Raw genomic sequence first — 26,104 nt, forward strand, 5'->3', positions numbered from 1 at the left:
TCAAACACCTCGTGAGATTGTAAGCATCAACTTGGAGACAGAAGAAGAACATAAAGCAATGGGACGAATGATGCGAGGCATGCGGCTGAGGAGACAGACTCTACGAACGCTGCATCTAACACTTCGAGCTGTAAGAATTGAAAAGGATGCCATTGCAGCATCAGCAGCAGAAGCACTTCAGTACATGAACTATGCAGAAATGGATCATTCTACAGTCACCATCAGCCATGAAGACTACCCGGGCTTGATGAAAAGAGCTCAGGATGAAAATTCTCTATCAGACTGGCGTGTTTTGGTTTGTACAGAACAGAAGCTTACAGCTGAGGCAAACCGCGACAAAGCTTCAGCAAGACTGGATGAACTGTACGCCCAGTTAAAAGCAAGAGCAGGAGAGATCAAAGAAGAAGAATATTATGGAGGTGGACAGACCCCGAGAAGTGAGAATGAAGGCCAATTGACCACAGTGGAGAATCAGAGAAGAGTTTTACCGATGCCAACTCCAAGATATCCAAGAGAACAGCGAAGAATAAGACGTGAGGACTACATGAAGCTGGCTGCAAAAGTGAAACCATCTTATCTGAAACAAATAAAACACTTTCTTGGAGGTGCCTGCCTTAGACCCCAAAAGTAACAAGCATAAAAAAACTGTTCAGATGATTACATTCGAACTCAGAAAGTAGAAATCCAGTTTTGAACAGGAATAAAGAGCCTACTGTTCAAACAAAATATTTTTTTCTCAAGTATATTGGGCTTGTCTTCTTGCCCTTACTATATATGCAAGTATGAAACAGAACAAGTCTGAAGATGCTACATTTTCAAACAAAGATAATCTTATACTACTCAATCCCTAAAATAGTGATAAACAAGGTCAGGGAAGGAGGGAAGGAGGGAAGCTAATAAGCCAAAGTGCTTATCCAGGCTAATGATCAGGTATTATTGCCCCCATAATATTTATAGTATCGTGATATTGCTAGACTCCAAGCCTCTCATCAACAATGATGAGAGGCAGACACCCAGTCTTGCATGCTCTAGCAGCTTGAATTACAGCTCAAGACTAACAACACACGCATCATTGCATTAACACCAAAGAGGATCAACTTAAGGGCACTAATCAAACATGAAAATAATCACATTTTGGATAGTCAGGCAGATGAAGAACACAGTTCTGTGTCTCAGATTCTATGTAGTACGTACGAGTTGGAAAGGAAGCGCAGTAGCAGTACTTACTGATCAGAAATAGTACTACCCTACTTCAACAGACAAAACTGGAAAGTGTAATTCTTTTTCAGTCTGGTGTGTTCTGCTTTCCACAGGAACAAGCTTTGCAATGAGGCAAGCCAAAATAACCGTTCACAAAATGCGTTCACAGATAAGATCAAGAGCAAGGAAATTATAGAAGATATTAACGAAGATGGACACAGTTCAGACTTCAGAACAAGGTAATATTGAGCACCAGATCCTAGAACTGCAGAGGAAGGCCAAGTGAACACCAGACAGAATATGCTAACCATAGTTCAGAACAAGGTAAAAGCTAGGCCAAATAGGATTAACCCAAAACATCAGACCAATAAGGTAAATATTAAGAAGCTGGCTACAAAATGGAAGCAAATATGACTTTTCCAGAAACCAAGAGAACTGTTAAGATAGTTTCATTTAAATTCAGAAAGTAGATATTAGGTTTTAAACTGCATTAAGTGCTACAGACTAGTCTAACAAAAGGTCAATCTACTTGAACAAAATTTGATTGAAGCTCGAGTATTACTGATATTTTCCCTCAAGTCTTCTGACAGTTTCCTTGCACTTCCTACAAAGCCTGAAATGAAACAAACTCCATTAAAGGTCAAAAACTGATATCAACATATGGTATAACATACGGCATGATATCACTATCTTAACTATAAAGACCAACCTATGATCAGAGTGACGTAATTAACAATGTTAAATTAGCTATGATAAGAACAAAGGTATTCTAATACCCCTGACATACAATAAAGACTCACATATAACAGTCCAGGCATAGATAATCTAATAACAGAACCCAAATATTGATACCTGGTTTTTCATAGTGCTGATTAAGACTGCAGAGAGAACTAGTTGAATATGTAATTTAGCAAGAGTAAAAGGAATCAAAGTCCAATCATCCACATATGTGCAGCCTCAACATAGCATGAACTCCAACAAAAAGTCAGCCACAGAGTTTTTATAGTTTCATAGCAGTACTGATGGAAATGAGAACATAAAAAACAAAACTCACCTAGTTTCATAGCCATCATTGGTTGAACATTCTAGAATATGCTTGCTTTTCTCTCTCACTCCTATCAGCAACCTGTAAAGAAGTGTTCAACCTTCAAATCTCCCATTGGGAGTAAATAACCACTGTGAGGAGAGTAGATCTAAAAACATGTGAAGCTCCCTCACCTTCTTTTTAGCAACCTGAAGCTCTTTCTTAATTCCTCCTGCAACAAGAAATACGATGAGAGGACAGGAACTTATCACTGCTAGGCTGACTTCTAGTCATCAATTATAAATGCACAGGTTCTTATTTTATAATTTAACCTATTCAATAAAAAAAAACTGGCAACCCCTAATGTACATGAGAGGTCCTGAAGTTACTTACCACTATGTTGGTTTGATATTGGGAAACTCGCACTATTTGAATTTAACTAACTTCAGGAGAAACATATAAAGGATTTGAAGAATTACATAGGACTCCTAACTTCTTTGGGGTAAATTTTACTAGAAAGTCATTAAACTGAGGTGGGAGTTATGTAAAGTATCGAACTACTTACCATCATTTGGTTCCAATTCCAGTGCCTTTTTGAAGCTTTCAACTGCAGAGTCGATGTCATTTAGTGCCATATATGTCTGCAACCAGCAAGATGCAAAAAGAATTAGATGATAAACAGCCATGCGAGCATTATTAAATCATTTGGATATTACTTTACCTGGCCTTGGCGAAACATAGCCTTCACATTATCCTCCCAATCACGCAATGCAAAGTCTGTGTCCAACAATGCTCCTTCTAGGTCTCCTAATTTCAATCTACAAGCCTGAAAATATAGATTTACGTGTTAATTGATTAGAAATAGGGCTATCTGTCTACTTTAAGCTTCTGAACACTATCAAGTTAATCTTCAGGAAGTATTAACCGCTGAAGAAACCTGATAAATAATTATATTTAAGTTAGCTGCCCATCATACCGGGGACTTCTACACCTTATCTGCTGTAAGGCTGACTCCAAAGGTTGTCATTAACGTCGTCATCTGATATACTATAGTGTTATAATAGAACATAAAACGATCACCAGATATCATTTCATTAGGTCCACCAGATATCAAGTCCTTCAACTATACTTCTGCATGTAGTTCCCATGACAGGGAAGAAGGTGGAATCCATTCGGATAGAGAAGAACTGTAAGCTAAGAAAGTCACCACCTTTGTGTGTACTTAATATGGAGTCCAAGATTCCAAAGATATCACAACGCCACCTCAAGCAATTTTCTGCTTACTATATGTAAGCATGCACCTAATGTCAGCTATAACTAAATCATAAAGATCACTTCAGAACTCAGAGTGATTATTAATACAAACACACAGGGATCCAGCTTGAAAAGTAGCTAAGGATTTCCTAGGAAAAATAGTAAAAACCTCCCATGGAATGGTTTCACACTTTCACACCAAGGACCTTTTGCCAATTATAAAGTTGTCAAATGACTAAGAAGAAAACAAAACAATGAGTTCGCCTCACTCAGTCACTTGAAGTTGCAAGACTAAGAATAGTACAAATACAAAACAGAATGACTGAATTGGACAACACAAATCACAAATTGAAGGCACCAAAAGACAAACTTATACTGCTCCAAAGACATTCATAAACAGAACATGTGAAGAGGGCATGGAAACTCGCAAGCAAATGTCTAGAAGCTAACAGAAATTGCTTAAGTTAACAGTTATTACTTAATACTCAACTAAATGAACACAATCCAGAAAGCAGATCAACAAATTTCCCATTATATACCTAACTAATCCTATCAGTTTACTTGTCAAAAGTACACTCATTTAAGCTTCAAGAAGGTATCTTACTGAGCTATTAGTGAATATCTGAGACTTTGTCTGCCGCAAAGAGGAGCTGTTATCTGCACAACAACAAACACAAAGTCATCAGATACCGAAAGTAAGTGATACTCTTCCGAATAAAAAAAAAGAAGCAAATGCCTGCCTCACATTCATTGATATCCTCCAACTCCCAGCACACATCCAAGTACCGCAAAGCCTTGCGATACTTCCTCAGCGCCATCTTATAGTCCTGCTTCTGTAAATGTGGAACAAAACAATGTCAGAATCACACAACAACATTATGTAAACACCATCCAACCGAAATCGAGAAACGAGAGTTACCTTAAACTGCTCATTTCCAAGTGCCTTAATCGCATTCACAGCCACAACCCACCACGAAACCTCCTCATGCTTCTCATCAAGATCAACCGGCCAATCCGGATACACATCCCCATCTTTAAAAAAATTACACACCCCATCATCTTCCCCCTCAGCCAGCTCTCCACATTCCGCAATCACAGCCTCCTGAGTCGGCACATGCTCCCCATCATCCTTAGCAATCACATGCTCAATCGACCTCGCAACCCCCAATCCCTTAACCACCCTCCCAAACACAACATGCTTCCCATCCAAATGCGGAGTCCTAGTAGTCGTAATGAAAAACTGCGACCCGTTAGTATCCGGCCCGGTATTCGCCATCGACACCATCCCCTTCCTCTCATGCTTAATCTCGAAATTCTCGTCCTCGAATTTCGCGCCGTAAATCGACTCTCCGCCGCTCCCGTCTCCGGCGGAAATGTCCCCGCCTTGGATCATAAACCCCTTGATAATGCGGTGGAAACCAACTCCCTGCGACAAGAAATGTAAATTAAATTAGAAGCAACGACATAAACAAACCGGAAATTTAGAACCGAGAAAAGTGGCGTGATTGATTTTTTGCACCTTGAAATGGAGGGGGACGCCGGTGGTGGGGGAAATGCCTTTCTCGCCGGTGCAGAGGGCGCGGAAATTCTCCGCGGTTTTCGGGACGACGTCGTTGTAGAGCTCGATGACGATTCTACCCTCGAGCTCGCCTCCTATGGAGATGTCCAGGTAGCACCTCGGCCTGGGCATATTGGAAGAGTTCGGAGAAAAAAGTTGAAGATTGTGGAAGAGAGAGAGAGAGTTGAAAAACCCTAATCCCGCTTATATAAAAATTTGAACTGGGTCACTGGAGTGAGACTCGGACCCGGGTTTGGTCGGGTCGGGTTTCGGGCGGGGCGTGACGAATGTCGCTTTCTGGTTGCGAAAGGTGCGCGGAGTGTGACACAGGTGGCAGAGGGGGAGGTGTCGGGTCGGGTTTTGGTCCAGGGGTAGATGGGAACCAGAGCAGAGCAGACACTGTTTCTGCAAATGTTTTTTGTTGATTCAGAGCCTGCAGAAATAGTACTTTCTGCCTCTCTGGTGGCCCAGCTTTAACTATTGTTGTTCATAATCATGGGGTTTCATTGGTGGAAGAAGATGGGTTCACCAATTCTTGTCCTATAATCTTTTCCAGTTTTTGCTTCATCTACCAGGGTAATTTTTTTCCATCGAGGTGAAAAAAATGGGACCCAGTTGTGTAACGATCGTTACACAGAAATATAATCAAGAGATTATATTAGAAAAGACCGAATGTTTAACTCAAATTGTCTATTTTAATTTAGATCTCTGATTTGATCAAATTATGGAATGATATGTCATAAAATGACTATCTTAAAAAGTAATCATCGATGACCAGTTTAGTTTGTTCCTAGGAGTCATTTGAAACAAACTACAACTTGTATGTATAAATGTGAGACTTTAGTACAAACAAGTAACATTCTATTCTTACTACACTACAGAAAGAACAGTTTTAAATGAGTTGTATGCACTTAAATGACTATTATAAAGACAATTCAAATTTTTTATTATGGTTATCATAACGATTATCAACAAATTTTATTGATTATCATAACGATTTCTAACTTGTAACTTACTTAATTTGTTCTTAAGAGGCACTTGAAACGAATTCTAACTTGTATATATAAATGCAAGATTATTATTTTTGGGTAAACAAACTTGGTACAAAGGAGTAACATACTTAGTGCATGGACAATCTAGCTTTCAACATCATTTTACAACAACACTTGTAACCATTCAAGTGTTATAGACTCTAGTTCACCACCCTACAATTCTTCCTGATTTGACCACTTTGTCCGGTGAGCACACCTATATTTGCCATCTTCACCATGGATGCTCCAAAGTCCTTGTTAAACAGATAAGGAAATCTGCTATAGCTGATGACCATTGATGCAGTCCTATTGTCTCCCATAAGAACCTGGTCCGATTGGAGAAGCCCAGAATTGTTCACCAGTCTCTTGAAGTAAACATTATCAAACTTGGTTGAAGTGACAGGATCCAATGGAGCCAGTTTGGTGTCAGAATCAGCTTGATTTGGGCAAACGCTTTGTAGATTTGTAAGAAGTGATGTGTCTAATGTCGGGTCTGGTTTGCCAGAGTCATCAAAGTTGAACAGTCTTGGCTTGAATGTGAAGCATTGAGCAAAGCCAATAGTGTGTGCACCTGCAAATAGGGTTTGTGTTAACATACTTTGTTCGAGTACCATTGCAAAATAAAAGTATAAAACATGTGCATTTGGTATAACAAGAACCAAACCTGAGAGAACAACAACATCCTTCATATCAAGGCCTTTTGCCGTGAACTTTGCTGTGATGTTCTCCAAGGGCTCAAATGGTGATGGCAGATCATTGTTAGCTGCATCTTTACTTGCGGTAGTGCCGTCCCGGCGACCCAGGGCTACAGGCCAATATGGCCCTCCGCTCTGAAGAAAAAAAACTAGCAAGTCTGTAATCGATAATGAAGAAGACTAGCTCTCAAGACTCACTTTGTCATAAAAATATGCATAGTAAGTTCGTAACAAAGTATAGTTCTTACAAAGTAAACAGCTGAAGTTGCTGCAAGGGTGAGAATATCAGTACAAGAAACGGTGGATGGGCAAGCTTCCTCCAAATTTGACTTGATTTTGTCGATCACCTCAAAGCCTCTGGCTGAATCTTTGTTGGGAAATGCATTTTTCTCCCCTTGAAGAGTGCTAGTATCATCAAGTAATACAGATGCATCACATCCCTGCTTACACAAAATGGAAGAAATCAAGAAACAATGCATGTAGTGGATTTGACATGCATATATACAAGTATTGTTGAGTATTAGCAAACAATTAGAATCAATAATCTAACTTAAGAGGGTCTGGACCTAAGTTATAATAGGTCCAACGAATAAATAGTATCCTCTGATATCGATCGCATGTATGTCATCTGACATGAGCGTTACAGTTAGTTCGTCAACCTTAAATACCAATAAAGATTGTTCAAGAGAACAATATGATGTACGTAATAGCTATAGACTAAGAATTTTAAACGAGACATCTCACTCAAGTCATATGTTCTAATAGGCCATATATATATAAAGGGAGATTGATATTACATTAACAAAGCAGTCATGGAAGTGAAGCCGCAAGAGTGAGGCTGCAATCCTAGAATCGTTGGCGATAGCTGACCAAACGCCTTGTTGAACAATCTTGGTCAAGTTGGGACAAGAGGAATCATAGAACTTATAATTAAGCTGCTGAGAGGATACAAGAGGAGGGCTTATGAACAAGAAGCAAAACAAGGTAACACAAGTAAGAAGTGTATAGCAAGTATGCTCCATTTCTAACTATATTATCACTAGCTTAGCTAGTAGTGTGTTACAAGTAGTGGTAAGTACCAAGTAGAAGAAGTATATTTATAGTCAGAGTGAGATGGTTACAGATTCAAATTAAGTAAAAAGTGTATGAAATTTAGCACATGCAGTCGATATGTTATCTAGGGCTAGAGTGGAGGAGGCACTATATATTTGTCTTGTATAGTTGAATTTGGTACAATTGCACTAAGTGGTAGGATGATGTATTTTTGTTTTTAGAAAAGAACACACTTGGTTACTCTAAGTTGACTTAAATGTGTTCATGCCAGAGAACATATTGGTAGTTAGAGGCATGTTGTCACTCTCCTTTTGGCCCTAGTAATTTCTAACTGTGCAGCTCTAGCTTGGAGATAAGTTTTAAGTTGCCGAAAGTGCCATTTGTACGTGTAAATGGTATATGTTATGTCAAGCAGTGGAATATGTCTATGTATGCACTATGCACTAGAATGCGGGCTGCTAGAGATCCTAGAATGTATACATCATATATAAACTACCTCAACCTAGCAAAGGGAGAAGAGAGAATATTGGACAATTGGACTTTGAAGATAAACTGTGTAATGAAAATGAAAAAACGAGATATGCTGAAAGGTACACAGAGATAAAACTTATATCTATCTTATATGGAGTTGATTATGTTAATCTCTTGGCACAAATGTTGCAGATGACAATGTATTGAGCCAGTTTTAGTCTTTTAGATACAAGATATCCTCGTCTGTATAGAAACCTAACACCATAATCGTGCCATGACAGTCCCATACACTAATCAATGGATTTCCCAAATCATTTCATGTACTAACTACTAAGAGTGTAATCTATCAAAATTCATCTGTCAACACTCAGTACAATTTGGTCTAGTGGCGTAAGTCTCTATTTATAAGTGGGAGGTCATGAGTTAGGAATTCATGGTTTATTGAAAATGAAATGATGAAAATGTAAAGAGAGAGCAAGAACATTATGTAGGTTACATTGTGATTGTATTGATTGTGAAATATTGATTGTGAAAAATGAGTATTACAAAAGACAAATATATAGCTAGGTTGTTAGGTTGAGTAGTACAAAGACAATAATGCCCTCTTGAAATATCTACCTATAATCCTAATAAGTTCAAGTTCACAATAGTATATGAGTTGTTTAACTGGTAAAAAAAACAAACTCTCCCACACACAAAAATGAAGAAATCGACTTCAAGTTTCTAGCTGAGAACGATGGCACTTGTTTCCTTGGTCTTCACCAGGATCACAAACTCAAGTAGAGCATTAGAAAATGAGAAAGTTTTCACTTGTTTGAAACTGAAAATTAGTTGTAGAGCAATTTCTGAAAACAATTTGAAAGAGTATTACATGCATGATAGTGAGAATACTACTCTTTCAATATCATCTTACAAGTTACAACCACACTAATATTTATTCGAATTCACCACCCTACAATTCCTCCTGATCTGTCCATTTTGTCCAGTGAGAACACCTATGTTTGCCATCTTCACCATTGATGCTCCAAAGTCCTTGTTGAACAGATTTGCAAATCTGCTATAGCTGATCACCATTGAAGCAGTCCTATTGTCCCCCATGAGAAGCTGGTCTGACTGTAGAAGCCCAGATTTGTTCACGAGTCGTTTGAAGTAAAAGTTGTCAAATTTGGTGGAAGTGACAGAATCAAGTGGAGCCAATTTGGTATCAGAATCAGCTTGATTTGGGCAGACTCTTTGTAATTTTGTTAAAGTTGATGTGTCTAATACAGGGTCAGGTTTGCCTGAGTCACCAAAGTTGAACAGTCTTGTCTTGAATGTGAAGCACTGAGCAAAGCCTATGGTGTGTGCACCTGCATATATAGCATGGAGGATTTTTGTCAATAGCTATTGTGATGAGAATGTCAATAATATGATATGGTATAAATACCAAACCTGAGAGGACAACAACATCTTGTAAATCAAGGCCTTTTGCAGCAAACTTTGCAGTAATATTTTCCAAGGGCTCAAAAGGTGATGGCAAGTCGTTGTTTGCTGCATCTATGCTTGCCGTTAAGCCGTCTCGGCGACCCAATGCTACTGGCCAATATGGACCTCCGCTCTGTAAGCACAAATCTCGTAGATATTGTCTATCAGTTAGTCGATTACGATTGGAAAATTCTCGCAACTCATATTCTACGTTAAAGTTCTTAGTGAGTTGTTTTGACAAAAAGCATATATACTTGTATAGTAATGTTCTTACAAAATAAACTGCTGAGGTTGCTGCAAGAGTGAGTATGTCAGTACAAGAAACAGTGCATGGGCAAGCTTCCTCCAGGGCTAACTTGATTTTGTCAATCACTTCATAGCCTCTTGCTGAATCTTTGTTGGGCAGGGCATTTTTCTCCCCCTTAAGAGTGCTTGTATCATCAAGTAGTATAGATGCATCACACCCCTGCTTTGAAAAAAAATGGAAGAAAATAAAAAATCGACAATGCATGTAGTCGTTTTGGGGCGTATATAATAAGTAAATAAATAAATAAAACCGAAGTTAAATGTCATTATGGTCATACTTAAAACTTTTTAAGTTATAATATGGTAGTGCAACAAATGAATAGTCTGCTCTGATACCAACTATTACATGAGCGTTGAAGTTGGTTTATTAAACTTACTATCAATAAATATTTTTCAGGAGGTCTAAAATGTATGGTAGGACTTAGAATTCGTAATGAGAGACTGCATTCAAGTCATATTTTCTAGTAAGTGATAAGAAATGATTGAAGGGAGATTACATACACTAACAAAGCAATCATGGAAGTGAAGCCGCAATAGTGAGGCTGCAATCCTAGAATCATTTGCAATAGCAGACCGAACGCCATCTTGAACAATTTTGCTCAAGTTGGGACAAGAGGAATCATAGAACTTATAACTGAGCTCAGAGGAAACAAAAGGAGGGCTTAGGAACAAGAGGCAGAGCAAGGCAACATAGGAAAGCTTGTAGGTAATGTGATCCATTTCTTGAAAGTGAACAAACTTTCTAATCGTATTATCACTGGCTAATGATGTGTGACAAGTACCGGTGTAAGTACCAAACTACAAGTAGTTTATTTATAGGCAGAAAAGTGCATGAAATTAAGCACATGTAATTCAATTATATATGTTCTTTAGGATGAGTGGGAGAGACACTAGAAACTTGTAATTGCATTGTAGATCGTAATTAGACTATTAATATGGATCCAAGTGATAAGATGATGTATTTAGTTCTAATGGGAAGGTCTATAGTGCCAATTAGACATGCAACATGTTGTATGTTATGTCAATAGTGGAATAGGCATACTCACCCACTAGAATGTGATGGTGAAAATGTATCATGAACTGGAGCAAACAAAGGAACCGAGGATGGACTTTGAAGATCAAGTCTATGTCATAGTCACCAATCAAGTGGGAAAGTAGGAGTAGATTGCTAAATGGTTCATTGCAGCATTAATTTTTTGGATTAATTACAAAACATCACCCGAATTATGGTGTTATTTTCATTTTCATACCTAATTATCAAAAACTTACATTTTCACACCTGAAGTTTCATTCTATTAGCATTTTGATACCCTGATCACTAACACCGTTAAATTTTGAGGGCATTTTCGTTATTTCAATAAATATATCATTTTTTACGTTCACTTTAACAAAATAATTAATTTTGAGGTTATCAAATACAAATAAAACAAATTTACTTTAGCAAAAACAAATCCCTGCACTCTTGTATGTATATATATGTTTGAAGTTACATGTTAAGCAAAATAAAGTAAAATATATAATTAAAATAAATTATATCGAGAAAATATCGAATATCGATGAAAATTTTATCAAATTTTATATAAACATGTTTAATCTATTTTTGGTTAAATATACCATGTTTATATAAAATATGATAAAATTTTCATCGATATTCGATATTTTCTCGATATAATTTATTTTATTTTGTTTTACTTAACATGTAACTCCAAAAATATATATACATACAAGAGTTCTACTAACTTTTATCACTATTGTTGAAAAAATAAATATTTAATTTTGGAGTTTTTTTTTTTTGAATATTTTGTATTTGCTAAAGTAAATTGTTCTATTTGTATTTGATAACCTCAAAAAATAAATTATTTTGTTAAAGTAAATGTAAAAAATGATATATTTATTGAAATGACAAAAATGCCTTCAAAATTTAACGGTGTTAGTGGTCAAAGTATCAAAATGCTAACAGAATGAAACTTCGGGTATGAAAATGCAAGGTTTTGATAGTTAGGTATCAAAATGAAAATAACATCATAGTTCGGGTGATGTTTGTAATTAAACTTTAATTTTTCCACTACGAGTTTCTTGTAATTAACCAATTATTGTAACTCATTATCTATTAGCAGCCTCACATTGCTAGTATATCTTGGATCCGAGATGTCTTTCTTAGTTTCTTATACTACGGTAAATTTAGTTTTTGGTAACAACAATGGTGACCCAAATCTGTCATGATTGCTAATTGAGCAACAGTACAATGCAAGGATTCAATAAGCACAAAACATGAGTGAGCATAGGAGAGCAGTAACAAAAGAATTGATACGACTGATTTGGTAATATGTGAAGCGAGCATGAAAATGTAACAGAGGCCAATCGGATCATTGCTTCTTGAGCACTAATAGGGGTTACATCAACATTTATATGATTCGTTCTCCATTTGCATCAACTATTATTTTGTGCTTTATAGAGATTTTTTCTTGATTCATCCCGTTTATATAATGATTTGATTTGATTTGCTCCTAATTTAGCCTGATTTTTTCTCACCATGCACTTTGGATTCCCCCAAGAGTACTTAATTTGATTATTTCCTTCAACAGAATCCAATATCGGATTCATATATTTTTCATAATTGCTGTAAAATCTGTGAAAGTGCCAATTATTCTGCATATCTTCTGGTTACGTTACAACCTAAAACATGGAACACAACACCAACCCCCAAAAAACTGAGACGTTACGTTGGACATTGAGTCATTGACCCTTGTAATTGACTGTTAGCTAGTCCCTTTCTCTTAGCATCAACAAATTAAATCAATGACATGATCTCAGATTCCGATGGGTTATGCATTCTAATCCGGCTTGTTTATGCAGAAATTAATCAGAATCTAGCTAGTACCGGTTCCAATTCCACAAACACATCCCAGAAATTCCAGTACTCGATCAAAATATCAAAAGGGTATTACAAAAGAATCATATTCACTTCAAATTTAAAGACATAGCATAAAGCTTGATACACTAACTAACATGAACAGTCAAAGAGGAACCATAGGAATAAGCTTGTAATGAATCTAATCCCCAGGTCTAACAGAAGCCGCAGAACAAGTAATCAAGTAAGGTCTCGGTGCAGTCAAAGCAGCAAGAACAACTGCATATAGCCACAGATACATACACAAGAAAGAAAACCAAATCACATAAGCAACATGATATAGCAAGTTCATCATCAAAAAAGAAGAAGAAAATAAACAAGAAAATAAACCAATAGTTGAATACCAGTCGTTGACGATCTTATCCTGCTCATCTAATTCGTAGGTGGTTGAAGTCTCAATGGCTTGTGCTGGTGGAGGATCCATCTTTGTGTTTCTTTCTAATAGATACAACAAGAAGAAGAAGGAAGAAGGGGAGGAGGAGGAGGAGGAGGAGGAGGATATGATGTAATGATGGGTTCTACCACGAGAAAGCACTAGTAGGAGACAGATTGGCTGCAAGCTTTTTAAAGAATTAGAAGACGTTTGACGAAGCCAAAAGGGGTTTGTCTTTTTATGTAGCAATAAGGTTGTTTCCCCATTTTGATTTTGGTCACTAGCTTATGTATGTCAATGCTTGCTTGGATTGCTCGGAGACTCGGAGAGGACCACTACTAGTAAATAGTAATGGGTGAAAAGAGCATATCTAGGTCATCAACTCTTTAAGTTACGTGTTACGTTAATATAGTGTATTAATTTTTAAATAAATGGACAAATAGAAGAATAAACGACTTATAATATGATCGATTGTTTATAAAAATACTCTTTATATTTAATGACTACGATAATTTCGAAAATTAAACATTGCACGATTGAAAGTTTGAACTTGAAAGGAGACACAAGCCCGGCAACCTAACATTCCATTCAATCATACTTGCGTTGACAAAAAAATTATTCTGCTATAAAAGTTATATTAAAATTGAAAAAGAAAAGAAAAAGAAAAAAAAAGAGGGAATATCCTTTCAATCATTTTTGGATATAGCCAATAAACTGCTCCCACCTCCACCAAAAAATGAACTGATCACAATTTTAAGCAAACTGAATTATCTGCTGATGCAACTGGAGTTGTTTTGGGAGTGATAAGGAGTGACTCTGGCCATATCCACTGTACTAATAATAGAACAAACCAATCTGGGCTATCGCCAATTTCTAAAACAAAGGCAATTCTGTTTATCAAAGATGGAATTCATCCCCTAGCTAGATAAACTTGTCAAGAATGGATGCTCTAATAACATGGCAGCAGTAGGCCTATCTGCAGGATTTATTCGCAGGCAACATTCTACGAAATTCTTGCCCTCTGATGACAATGTCCCCGGAAGCTTTGGATTATTCTCATTCCCATCAGAAGTGTTAGACAAGGCTTCCATTTGCATTGATACATAAGACTTTAAGAAACAGATAGGAGATTTATATGATGTGCAGAATGTGTCACACGAAACTCGTACCATGTTAATACTGGATAGGCAGATCAAAAGAGCTAGGTTCAAAGAAGAGCAATATTTTACCAAATTCTACAGGACTAAGTAAGAAACTAGACCTTTGGACCTTCAAACACTCGGACACCAGCTGGTTTTCTCCGAAGGTACTTGTATCGATTCTATTCACTCCAATAGTCCAATTCATGCTTATCGATTCCAGATAGTAGTAATCGGAATAATGAAAAATAAAAAATAAAAAATCAGATGGGCTATGTGTTTTTCTGACTTGTGTGTGGCCGCGATTTGGTCCATGTCTCTTACATATTTTGGCTATTATTGAATAACACAAGTTGGTCAAGTTACAGAACTCAATGTGGCTGGTTATGTATTCAACTGATTTGGCATATGAACACAAAGGTAGATTGATCAGATACAAAGGTACAAGGAGGGAGGTGAAAGCATTGTAATACCTTCAGAAGGCCATGTCAAAAGACTAGTTCTGCTGAAGCTCTAAAGGTACATGGTAAACAAAAAGTACTGCTCTAACGATGAGGGAAAGAACCTAATACAGTTACACTCTATAGCTGCAACTCACCTACCAGAACATCGATTATCAGTTGAGCCTACAATTCAGAAGCCGCTTTCTCATTATACCCTGTGGACAGAAACGTAGCTACAATCCATTCCATTTATACAAGGTCGTTCGAGTACCATGGTTTGAACAACACATGCAGAGATTAAAGAAGGGGGTGGTGTTTTGATCGCAAGCCAAGCTAGATGATATATTCCATGACAGGCCTTAAATGCAGGATGAGAGGAAGAGCATGGGGCTGGCCATTGTTGTTACCGGAAGTTTCAGAATGAGATTGTTACCGAAGAGATGATTTTGCAAGAAGCTGGATCAGGCAGAATGTAAGGCTTGGCAATCACCAAATGCGGAAAGCACTCATCTGTGGACCGAGTATGCAAATGGAGTATACAGAGTGCAGACCTTACCACTCAGAGAGCTGCCTTTCCCGTAGTCAATTGCATGCCGATGTTGGGAATCATCACTGAACTATCAAGTCTTCTTTCAAGTTCAGTTGGAGTGTGGGGTCTTTCCTGTCAACATAACACAGTACGGTAAAACAAATAACTACAAATTTAATTTCTTGACCAATGACTACAATTTAACTAGACTGGTGGGGTGTTAAGGCTCTTCATAGTTACCATGAGATTCATCCCATTAGAGGCATAGGTTGTAGATGGGACTTCCTGCGGCTGGGAGCTTTTTACAAATCGATGGTCTAATAGCATTGCAGCAGTTGATCTCTCAGCAGGATTTCTTTGGAAGCAGCACCTGAGGAAATCCTTACCCTCAGGCGACAATGTTTCTGGAATTGGTGGAGTATCCTTAATGACTTTAAACATGGCTGCAGCCTGCATTAACATGCAAGAGTTTAGCATTCAGAATAATCAAGATGCCAACCTTAGAGGATTCAGTAAAGTCAGATCCAGCATTTGCATCTCACTAGACACATTAAAATGCTCCAACTGCTTCACAAGAAATTAGACTTTGCTATTCCCGTTTCAAGCACAAGAAGAAAAGTTTCACGGCTCAATATAAATAAATTATGTGCTTACCCCTTCATACTGACTCCACGGAGGTTTTCCTGTGAACATTTCAATAATAGTACAACCCAAACTCCATATATCAACAGCAAGAGCCAAATCAGAGCTGTTATCTTTATTCATCTCAGATTGCATCAGCTGTAGGATGGAAACTGTATCAGTATCAGAAAGCATAGGCCGGAGAGTCCTCTAGACATAACATATTGATTAGAAAAGGTTTACCTCTGGAGCCATCCAGTATGGACTTCCCTTTAAAGAAAGATTCCCTACATGTCCTGAAAGCTACACAACAAGTAACAGAAACTATGTAAGCGCAAGATCAGAGTAAATAATATATCCTGGAAGTAATATAATGGCATAATGCAAAGAGACATCCACTTGATAACATGTCAAGGAGAAAAAGAGGTGTGATCAATGAGAATTGAGGAAATGGGTAAAGAAAGAACCAGAACTCACATGTTTTGCCATTCCAAAGTCAGCTAGCTTGACAACCCCAAATGAATCCACAAGCAAATTAGCCCCTTTGATGTCCCTATCAAAAGAAACAGAAATATTAAGCATTAAAATAGACCATGAAAACAAATCTTGCTCATTTCATAAAATGACAGAAACTGGGTGTAGCTCTCATTCTTAGTGCTACCCCAAGTCTTTTCTTGGGTTCCAATTATGCTAGAAAAACTTTATGTTTATGCTGAAAGAACCTGTGTATTGTTTTTTTGCTGTGCAAGTAAGCCAACCCAGAGAGTATATGGCGAGTAAAACTGCGAACAACAGCTTCTGTCATAGCTCCATCATAATGTTCATGAACATATTTGTTAATAGAACCAGGATGAACATACTCCAGGTATATAAAAAAACGATCTTCAACCTGCATGTACATGAAAGTATTTTGTGCTTTGTTTCAGGCATAGTCCAATGAAAGAACATGAGACTGGATGCTAAAACATAAAAGCAGACATTACTCACAATTTCACTTCCATAGTACTGAACAATATTAGGATGCTTGAGCTGGCTGAGGACTTTGATTTCCTGATAAAAAGACGGAATAAGTGACAACGTAGCAGAATACATCCTTTAATATAATCAATGTATAAAATTCATCCAGTGTCTTTCATCCTATTTCTGAAATAGTTATATGCAGATTTTACTAGCATAGAAATTTCTAGTCCAATAAACAATTTACAAAAACAACTCAGAAGTTGAGAATAGCAAGAAACTGAAAGCATTCATACAGCTACATGCCTATAAAAATGTGAAAGATATTGGATAATAACCTGCTGTAGCTGCTTTATACACTCTGCTGATTTCGGGTCATCAGGAAGTAGTTCAACTTCCTTCATTGCACATAAAGCTCCAGTTTTTCTGATACAAAACAAACACTTCATCAGCATTTTCCACTGGTAAAGAAAAGCTACAATCACCTGTACAATGAACTTTATGTACCTATTGGTAGCAACATAAACACTGCCAAACGTGCCACGACCAATGAGCTTTCCCTTTTGCCATTGCCCTTTAATCGGCTGGGACTCTTGCTTAGGTGTGACTGCAGGTTGTGGTGATAGTAGGCTTGGTGATGGTGGTACACTAGGTGAAGGAAGACTTGCTCCAGGAGGCAGAGGCAATGGATGGACTTCAGAGGTTACAGATAACAGGGGATGCAGTGGTGATGATCCTTGTGGTTGTCGAAGGGGACTTCTACCGGTGGGACTGTTTATAGGGGAACTTTCATTACTAAATACATCTAAGAAGGCAGAGGGAGGTTGAGTCATATCATTACTATTCATCTCCGGTGCAGACCAGCCTTGATTTCTCGAAGGAGTCCCCAAATCACCAGGAGTTCTGCGTGGGCTGAATCTAGGACTTGCGCACGGACTAGTAGGTGCACTTCTAACAGGAAAATCGAGCCTGAGATCATGTTCATTGATCTGTAAACGATTTCGATCTCGGTTACTCCTCCTAGACGATACTGTCTCACGTACTTGATTGTTATTCTTTGGAGTATCTTGGCAAGAAAACACACTGAAACACATTTCCAACACCAAACTCATAGCATAAGGCATCAGCATACGTACAAATCAAGAAAGCTTCTAAATAAGCTAAAAATCTGCAACAAACTATGCAATCACATCAATATGAATATCTTGGTGCTTGTATATATAACAATCTCCATGTCATTTTTATAATTTGTTCCTCCAAACAACCAAGATGATATTTCCATTGAACAATTTTATTTTATTTTTAAATGAGCAAATAAGAAAAGTTTTTCTCCATTACCTGGGAGCCGGGAAGGGCATGCAGTTGTCATGTCCCCATGAGCTGCAGCGAGAACACCTCCTCCCTCGGCGGTTGGCCTCTTCCGGCAAAGGAAGAGGCTGCGGACTCCCCAGCGCGGCCTCTGACCCCGGCGCGCTGGGGCATTTGCTTACTGCACCGTCAAAGTCTCTCCCCACGTTAAGAAGCTTCCTCTGCTGCTGCGCAATCTTCCTCCTCGACCGGAAAAGCCACCCGCCCTCCTCCCTCCCCTTCTTCTTCGGCGATGACGACGACGAGGGAGCAGACGATGATGACGACGAAGCAAACCAACGCATGGTGGAGTCTAGCATGAGGAAGAGGAGGAGGACAAAAGTGTAATCACGTAAGACTCGACGATGATGAGGTCCTGGAGAAGAAGATCCATTGTCCATGTTAGCGTGGATCTTCTCCGGAGGACGAGGCCATGACGACGACGGCGTGAGACGGTGTCGTCGTGTACGTTCTGGTTTGGTTTGGTTTTTCTGAGAGAGAGAAAAACGGGGTTTGCTGCAAACGTCTAGTTCTTATTATTCCCACGCCGATCGGGAAGCTGGTGTTGTCTTCATACAAATTGAGAGGTCAATATCTCTTCTCTTAATTTCCAAGTCAAGTTCGCTACCATCTTAACGTGTCTTTGGGTTTTCTTTGCAAATCTTTTCCCATTTCTTTGTTACGTCCGTTATTTCCGTTACAGCATTACCCTGCATGATAAAGAAGTTAGTTACTCAAGATGAAGGTTGGTTGTTGTGACTCGACAGATCACAGATGTACAGATGGGATTTTTTCGATGGTGATCAATGTAATCGAAGGGCTAATCTGAGTGTTACGGGCACTGATACAGCGTAATCATGCAATGCGAAATGTATTAAGATTGGTGGAAACATTGACAGAAGGCTTTTGATGGAAGGATTAGGACCTGAAATGTATTAAGATTGGTGGAAACATTGACATAAGGCTTTTGATGGAAGGATTAGGACCTGTAACGTTGTTGCGATGATGCCGTAAGATTAATCAGCTAGATTTTTCTCCACGGCTTGACACTGAGAGTCTTTGAGCACATTGTTCTGAAGCTTCATGAGAGATGTCTCTTCAAAGCCATCCTAGATTCATAGGCTTTCTTTTCTGTTGATTTTTCTGCGCTGAAAGTCTTAGGCTAACAACCAAATAATGTATATTGATGGAGACACAACTGAACTGATTATCAATTATAACAAATAATTCAAGATATTTAGAGAATGGAATGAACATATTTTTTTTATGACAAAATGAAAAACAAGAAAATAATACCTCTAATAGCATCCCCTTCTCACGTCCCAGCTGATTTAGATGAAACGCTGATCACACAGGGATGAGCAAACAGTGAAACATAATCGAGCTACAGTGTGATTGCATTATGCATAGCTGCATACTTTGACTGCTACCTAGAATCTATTAATTGTTTCTTGGCTCATGATATCACCCTCTTTCTCTCTTCAGTCATTTTCTAGCTATTAAAGCACTCGGCAATTTGCAGCAATCTACAAACAAACAAACAAAAAAAATCTCCTTTACAGAATACACACAGAAAGAAAGACATGGCTAAATCTTCCACTCCTACCAACTTCGAGTTATTAGAAACAGGCCCGGACCTGAGATTTTGAGGCCTGAGTCAAACTTCCAGAGTTGGGCCCCTAATTTTTTTTTATATATAAAATAGCATATAACATCCAAAAATATATAGGATTTTTATGCAAAATACTTATTATGCAAATAAGATTCCAAAACCTTGATGGTTTAGTAATCCTAATTATATTATAAATCCTATCTATACAACAATATCTTACCTAATCGTGTTTGGCTGCTTCTATTTAATATTTTAACTTTTTTTATGGGTACAAATTTAAAGTAGTAAACAGTAATTGATGGTTTGGTCCCCTCATCACGTGTAATTGTCTTTGTTTTAGGATAGTTGTCTTTAATTCATGTCAGATTGCATAGTCAAAAAACTATTAATTTTTTTTTTTTAAGACAACTAATATTTTTGGGCCCTTCAAATTTTTGGGCCCTGAGTCCCAAGCCTCTTGTGCCTCTATTCAAATCCGGGCCTGATTAGAAACCAAAACTGTGCATGAGCAATTCACTGATGGTGAACTACTAGTACCACCACAGAAATATATCCTCAAAGATGGAACCCCACTTTCAGATGCTTCTGTTGCGATGATGGATGTTCATTAGTATCTATTTCCAATACTACCAGCAGGGAAGAAGAGCAATTGAAGCAGCAATAATATAAACCTTGATTATGCATCTTATGGCTTGTACCAAAAGATGAATAAAGTTTTCTTATTGAGAAGATGGTGGCATGATTGTAATAGAGATTACTTGGGTCATCCCAATTTCTACACTCGTTACGTGGTATTTCTAATCTATTAGAACCTCTAAATTTGATCATTTGATCTCTACATATTGTGAATTATTGAATTACGTATATGTCCACTTGTAAGATGAAATTATAGATGATGGATTACAATAAACAGGTACTTTCTTTATAGAAGTGTTGACTAGGTTTGCTATGGTAGGGTGAGTAGTAGTAAATTTCTCTTAAATTTTTAACTAGTTTAGTTTCATAAACATAATTGTATCATAAAAGATTATCTGATATACATCATCAAACATGAATAATAGGACTACCAGCCTAAGCTCAAAATTTTTGCCAGAAGAAAATGCTCCGGCTATAAGCATTTCCAAACACCACAGAATTTGATGGAAACACTGTAACCAAAATCATAATAATTTGATGGCAACACGAAACAACAGATTCACTGTGAAACAACAGAGGCAGAAACTCGAGCGAAACAAATTTAAGATTGCTTGTGTATGCTATTTTAAACTTTTGACAAGCACTCGAGCAAAGAAAGCAGACAATATAACAAGGAAATGATTCTATTTAAAGTGCTACAAAAGGATCCAGCTTGCGTCTGATTAAGAATTTATGATCCAAACAACAATGTCAAACTTTCTCCTAGGTGAGAATCCCATAGCACCACCACAATCAGTAGCCTAGTGAGATCAAGACCTATTCTTGAACTTCTCTTTGTAATTCTTGCTACCAAATATGGTTACAAAGCTTTCAAGATTGTGCTTTGGTGCCTAAACTCCTGCCGGTTCTGGGGTTTCCAACTTCGTTGCAACTATCTTACATATGGGTATAACATCGTTCTTGCTTAGAAGCTTCAGGGATGGATGAACCTTAACATCAGGAAGGCACACCCTATCTCCTATATCTAGATTGCTGATATCCACCTCAATTTTGGGAGGAATGTGTTCGGCAGGGCAAAGGTACTTTAGACTTGTTCTAATTTTGTTCAGATGACCGCCTGTTTTGGCATAAACAAGTCATAATCAGTATACATGTTGACAGTCATAACTGACGAGCAATAAACTTTAAATGACTGTATGCTTAAGACATGGGCCGAATACATATAAGCTTTAGCGACCAATTATAAACCGCTTACACAAAGCCGTATGGAGAACTAAAGGCAGTATCAACATGACGTGTTTAACAAGAGGATTCAAATTATATTCCAGCCCTGTATGTTTATCAATCCTCACATCTTCATGAATTCTCTTCATTTTTGTCTTGAGTCTTGATCTTGACTTTCTTAGCATAGTTACTTGAACAGGGGTTTAGCAGGTTAATTTTGTAAATTTTATAGTTGAGTCCCGAAACACCAAATCATCCATTGTATTCCACTAGATGTACACTTGATTACCCAAATACAGCATCAGCTAAATACTCTTAGTTTCTCCTCAAATCCTATTCATCTATTCCCCTTTTCTTGCCTATTCTTCCAAATTTCTACATCCATCTCTTCACTATTTCTCACCGCTAATGCTCTGATACACTACACCTTAGGAACTCAAACAATGATAATCTTCTAAGCAGTAAGCACGAACACTTCGAACACAATAACAATCTTACTGTCAACAGTTCAACATACACAGAGACTAAATATCACTTCATGCCCCCAATATGCAACCTATCTCCTAACAATCAAACTCCAAAATGTACATGCAAGAGTGATCATCATTATTACTCTAATTATTGATCAACATTATATCTAACAATTATGTAGTAAAATAAGTTACCTTTTTTGAGACCAGGGCAAACATCTTCACCTTTGAAAGTAACCGGAACATCCACCTTCAACTCGGAGCCCTCATCGGCCCAAACAAACACCAAGTTCAGTATCTTCCCACTCTCCTCATCTCTATGAATCTACACATTCCACAATTTCCACAAATGCAAAATTAAAAACCAAACAAAATCTTTATTGTTTTATATATAAAAAAAATGGAATGAATACGTGAAACTTGCCTTGACGGGTAGGACTTTCCCGGATTCAAGCAGAACCGAGGACCCGGACCCGGCCCGGATCTGGAGCGGAAATGTGGTGGAGCAGAAATAGGGGAGCTCGACGGAGTTGAGAATGGCCTGAATCTGCTTTCTTTCAGTCGTCAGCAAGTGTTTTCTGGCGATGGATCGGCCGGTGGGCTTGGGGCTGTTTTCCGGCGGCGGCTGGGCGAAGACGACGGCGGGGATTCGACCCTGGGCTCTGTCTTTGGCGGAGATTCGGTTTCCGGTGAACTCTCTGGGGATGGCTTGGATGGTGTGGTAGAGAGAGGATTGGGATTGGAGAGAGGGGTTTGGGGAGGAGAGAAGCGAGCGGAGGCCTCCGCCGGCTGAGCGCCACCACCTGGCCATTTTTGGTTGTTGCTGGAAAGTGTTGGGTTGATCGACGAGGGTTTTGTGTGGGGGTTGAGTGAGGGGTTTAAGGGCTTTTGGGCCTATATTTTGGGTTTTAAGTCCTTTGGGTCACATTTGTTTTGTTTTCGAAATTTTGGTAATGAATTTAGCGACCGTCTCTTGCATTGACTTTTTATGCTGGTTGCTCTCAAGTTTCCTCCACACAAGTACAGAAGCAATTATATGTTGAAATCGATTTGTCATTAGGAGCGACAAACTGAAATAGTGTTTTGTTGTTTTCTCTTTGTCTACTACATACACTTATCCGTACCCTGAATTATGAGAAAATGTGTCAATGGAAATTTGTGGTATAGTTCATTATGATTCTTACAGTAAGACTACTGTCTAACTTCTTATAAACCATGTACTTTGAGTTAGATATCTGGAATATTACTGCAAAAGAAGTTGTTGTTAAGATCCAAAGAATGGGCAATTGCACAATTATGTTCCCATGTAGATTATTCATTATTGTTTTATAGGATATAGAAGCAGCGGGACATGAGCAACTGCACTGTCTGTTCAACTCTATATGGAATTAAAACAATCTGTGGAGTCTACGTAATCAACTCTTTAACCGATTATACATTAATTTTGGTTTGGATTGGGCCTATGAGCCTCGGTCGCTAGAGCATGTCTTACATGCATGTATAACTAGTTTAATTATCGAGTATATTTCATACAAACATGCATTACACACTGACTGACGCATACGCTTAGATCGACCTTAGACAAATGATGAAATGAAAATAGGAAATTTATATATACTTGTATATGAAGAAGCAAAGTTCATGTTCACATCTTTGCCGACGGACCCCTTTTAATCTGGTCATTCTTACATGGGAAAGGGAAGCAGACATAACTTGGAAAATCATTAACCAACAGAAGAAAAAGTAGCTTTGATTTGCTGAACACGATCATAGCATATGACTCTCATCCTTTCCAGGTCGTTGTTGAATTCTGGAGAAAACTTTAATAATTTGATTGGCATTCCATGTCAAATCCATGCACGTTCATCAAACACTTATAATACAAAGTCAAGCAGCAAAGTGGATTTAAATGGGCAAAACAAGAAGATCGAGAAAAAGAAGAAGAATAAAGAAGATAGATCATCGACAAAATGGTTGATATGCATGCTGGGGTGACCTGGAAATCCAACAAAGTCCATGTTGCCCTAATTTGAATACTACTGTGATCGATGAGTCTGTGAGGATGATTATCAATATTTGAATATATATTCAGGTGGGTCTAATCCAGATTTGGAGTAATTTTATATGCCTTTCCAAATCGTAGAGTCTAAGTCAATTTGCTTCTTTAATTTGATTTAGTCTGCAAAACCATGGCAAATGAAGTCGTGGATTTACTGAATATAGAAACTGCAAAGTGAAGAAGAAGCTGGTAAGCTTAGCCGCAATGATGGATTGACGCTCGTGCATATTATAGCTAGCACTTGGAGTTTGGAGTTGATCATACGTTTTGTAAACCTACTTTGTAAACTATAAGAACAAATTGAGAAAGATTCGAAATTCAGCTAACTTAATCATGTTAATTACACTCTCAAGCAATGTATACTCTTTATATCATGCAGTAGAGTGTACGTATAAATCATCAATTGTATGATGTGATATTTGTTCCAAGCTGAATTCATTCATGCATCACATATATATTAGGCAATTCAGCCTACAAAAATTTCGATTTTTCAATCTTGTTATGCTGCAATAGTAGTTACCGATCGCGTGATTGATCGTACTCCTTCAAGAAATTTGTGAACTATTTTAGAGAAAATTAGCTAATATCACTTCCCAATTCCATAATTATATAAATTTGCTATTTATATATATAGTTTTACCAACTAATGGATCCCATTCTTAAGTTTTTAGTTTATCTATTTACAATAATTTCTTTTTATAGGAATCTAAGCACTTGTGTGCCTAATTACTATAATGTGTTTCATAGCTTGATTAACTTCACTTTTTTCTTTTCTTTAGAATTAAATGATCACTGAATGTATAATGAATGGTGCTATAGCATGTCAAGTTCTAAACCTGCCCTCGATCCGGTAGGGGAATGTATGCATCCATTGTCATTTTGGCTTGAGTAATGAAATTAGCCTTTATGGCTTTCCTTCATGAAAAAAAAAACTATCTTGATTTGTGTGTTTCGTAGCTACGATGTATATATAGCTGAGTTGCTCAAGATATCTACTTGGTACGGTATATAATTGAGATGGAGAAATATATAGCATCATTGTCATCTCGATTTGTCGATGTCGTTGCATATTTGCATAATGACATAATCTACTTGAAGATCAAAATTTTGCCTGCTTTAATCCCATTATTGTTGGATTATTAGCCTTAGTATATACGAACAACTTACGTTGAATCCAAGTAATCTGATGCTCCGTACTACAATAATAATTTTTACTGTTGGAAATTCAAGGAAAGGGACCCCGATTGAGTTTATTTCATGGACCCGTCGCTACTAATGAAATGTGTACGCAACACATACAAACTTGTACCTCACCTTCTAATAATTTAAGAGAATGGTGTAACTCGATCGCCAGCTAATCTACACTAGAGTGTACTCCATAGTATCATAGTATTTCATATCAACTTCAAACTAGCTAGCATGGTCATAATAAGTTCTATGATAGTATGATCGATGACCACACTAGGCCAGGGCTCTGTCATCTCTTAGATGTCAACCTAGCTCTTGCCGTCGGATTCCGGCCAGGAAACTGAAATATATGCCCTCGCCGGGCTCACCGGCCTACTTTAAGGAGATCTCAGACACCTTAGAACACAACTTGAATGATTACTTGTTCGTATTGTGTTTTATTGCGATTCTGATATCTCAACGACACTACTTGAGCCTTGAGCTAGCCTACCTACTTATACACACACACATATATATATATATATATATATATATATATA

General features: G+C 37.8%; 5 protein-coding genes across 5 annotated transcripts; all 5 read right to left on the reverse strand.

Annotated features, from left to right (window-relative positions):
* Positions 1–1,615: 1,615 nt before the first annotated feature.
* LOC101301906 (peptidyl-prolyl cis-trans isomerase CYP40-like) lies at positions 1,616–5,168 on the reverse strand. The gene is made up of 9 exons (XM_004288012.1): positions 4,998–5,168; positions 4,398–4,904; positions 4,224–4,311; positions 4,083–4,135; positions 2,946–3,050; positions 2,790–2,865; positions 2,419–2,456; positions 2,255–2,326; positions 1,616–1,813 (listed from the first exon to the last, which is right to left on the reverse strand). Exons 1-8 carry the CDS (start codon positions 5,166–5,168, stop codon positions 2,270–2,272), a joined length of 1,095 nt encoding a protein of 364 aa, XP_004288060.1. The 3' UTR covers positions 1,616–1,813; positions 2,255–2,269.
* Positions 5,169–6,091: 923 nt separating this feature from the next.
* On the reverse strand, positions 6,092–7,832 carry LOC101302201 (peroxidase 10-like). Its single transcript, XM_004288013.1, has 4 exons — positions 7,560–7,832; positions 7,011–7,202; positions 6,732–6,897; positions 6,092–6,638 (listed from the first exon to the last, which is right to left on the reverse strand). The coding sequence occupies exons 1-4, from the start codon at positions 7,782–7,784 to the stop codon at positions 6,229–6,231; spliced, it is 993 nt and encodes a 330-aa protein (XP_004288061.1). The 5' UTR covers positions 7,785–7,832; the 3' UTR covers positions 6,092–6,228.
* Positions 7,833–9,156: 1,324 nt separating this feature from the next.
* On the reverse strand, positions 9,157–10,836 carry LOC101302491 (peroxidase 10-like). Its single transcript, XM_004288014.1, has 4 exons — positions 10,558–10,836; positions 10,025–10,216; positions 9,718–9,883; positions 9,157–9,635 (listed from the first exon to the last, which is right to left on the reverse strand). The coding sequence occupies exons 1-4, from the start codon at positions 10,774–10,776 to the stop codon at positions 9,214–9,216; spliced, it is 999 nt and encodes a 332-aa protein (XP_004288062.1). The 5' UTR covers positions 10,777–10,836; the 3' UTR covers positions 9,157–9,213.
* Positions 10,837–14,845: 4,009 nt separating this feature from the next.
* LOC101297008 (putative ribosomal protein S6 kinase alpha-1-like) lies at positions 14,846–18,777 on the reverse strand. Its single transcript, XM_004289187.1, has 11 exons — positions 18,368–18,777; positions 17,537–18,112; positions 17,368–17,455; positions 17,060–17,122; positions 16,795–16,961; positions 16,550–16,625; positions 16,316–16,375; positions 16,106–16,231; positions 15,692–15,901; positions 15,479–15,583; positions 14,846–15,378 (listed from the first exon to the last, which is right to left on the reverse strand). The coding sequence occupies exons 1-10, from the start codon at positions 18,775–18,777 to the stop codon at positions 15,482–15,484; spliced, it is 1,878 nt and encodes a 625-aa protein (XP_004289235.1). The 3' UTR covers positions 14,846–15,378; positions 15,479–15,481.
* A 2,349-nt stretch (positions 18,778–21,126) lies between these two features.
* Positions 21,127–23,152, reverse strand: LOC101303065 (50S ribosomal protein L25-like). The gene is made up of 3 exons (XM_004288015.1): positions 22,743–23,152; positions 22,514–22,643; positions 21,127–21,741 (listed from the first exon to the last, which is right to left on the reverse strand). Exons 1-3 carry the CDS (start codon positions 23,127–23,129, stop codon positions 21,515–21,517), a joined length of 744 nt encoding a protein of 247 aa, XP_004288063.1. The 5' UTR covers positions 23,130–23,152; the 3' UTR covers positions 21,127–21,514.
* Positions 23,153–26,104: the final 2,952 nt, after the last annotated feature.

This window comes from Fragaria vesca, linkage group LG1, assembly GCF_000184155.1.
Source record: "Fragaria vesca subsp. vesca linkage group LG1, FraVesHawaii_1.0, whole genome shotgun sequence".
Classification (NCBI taxonomy): domain Eukaryota; kingdom Viridiplantae; phylum Streptophyta; class Magnoliopsida; order Rosales; family Rosaceae; genus Fragaria; species Fragaria vesca.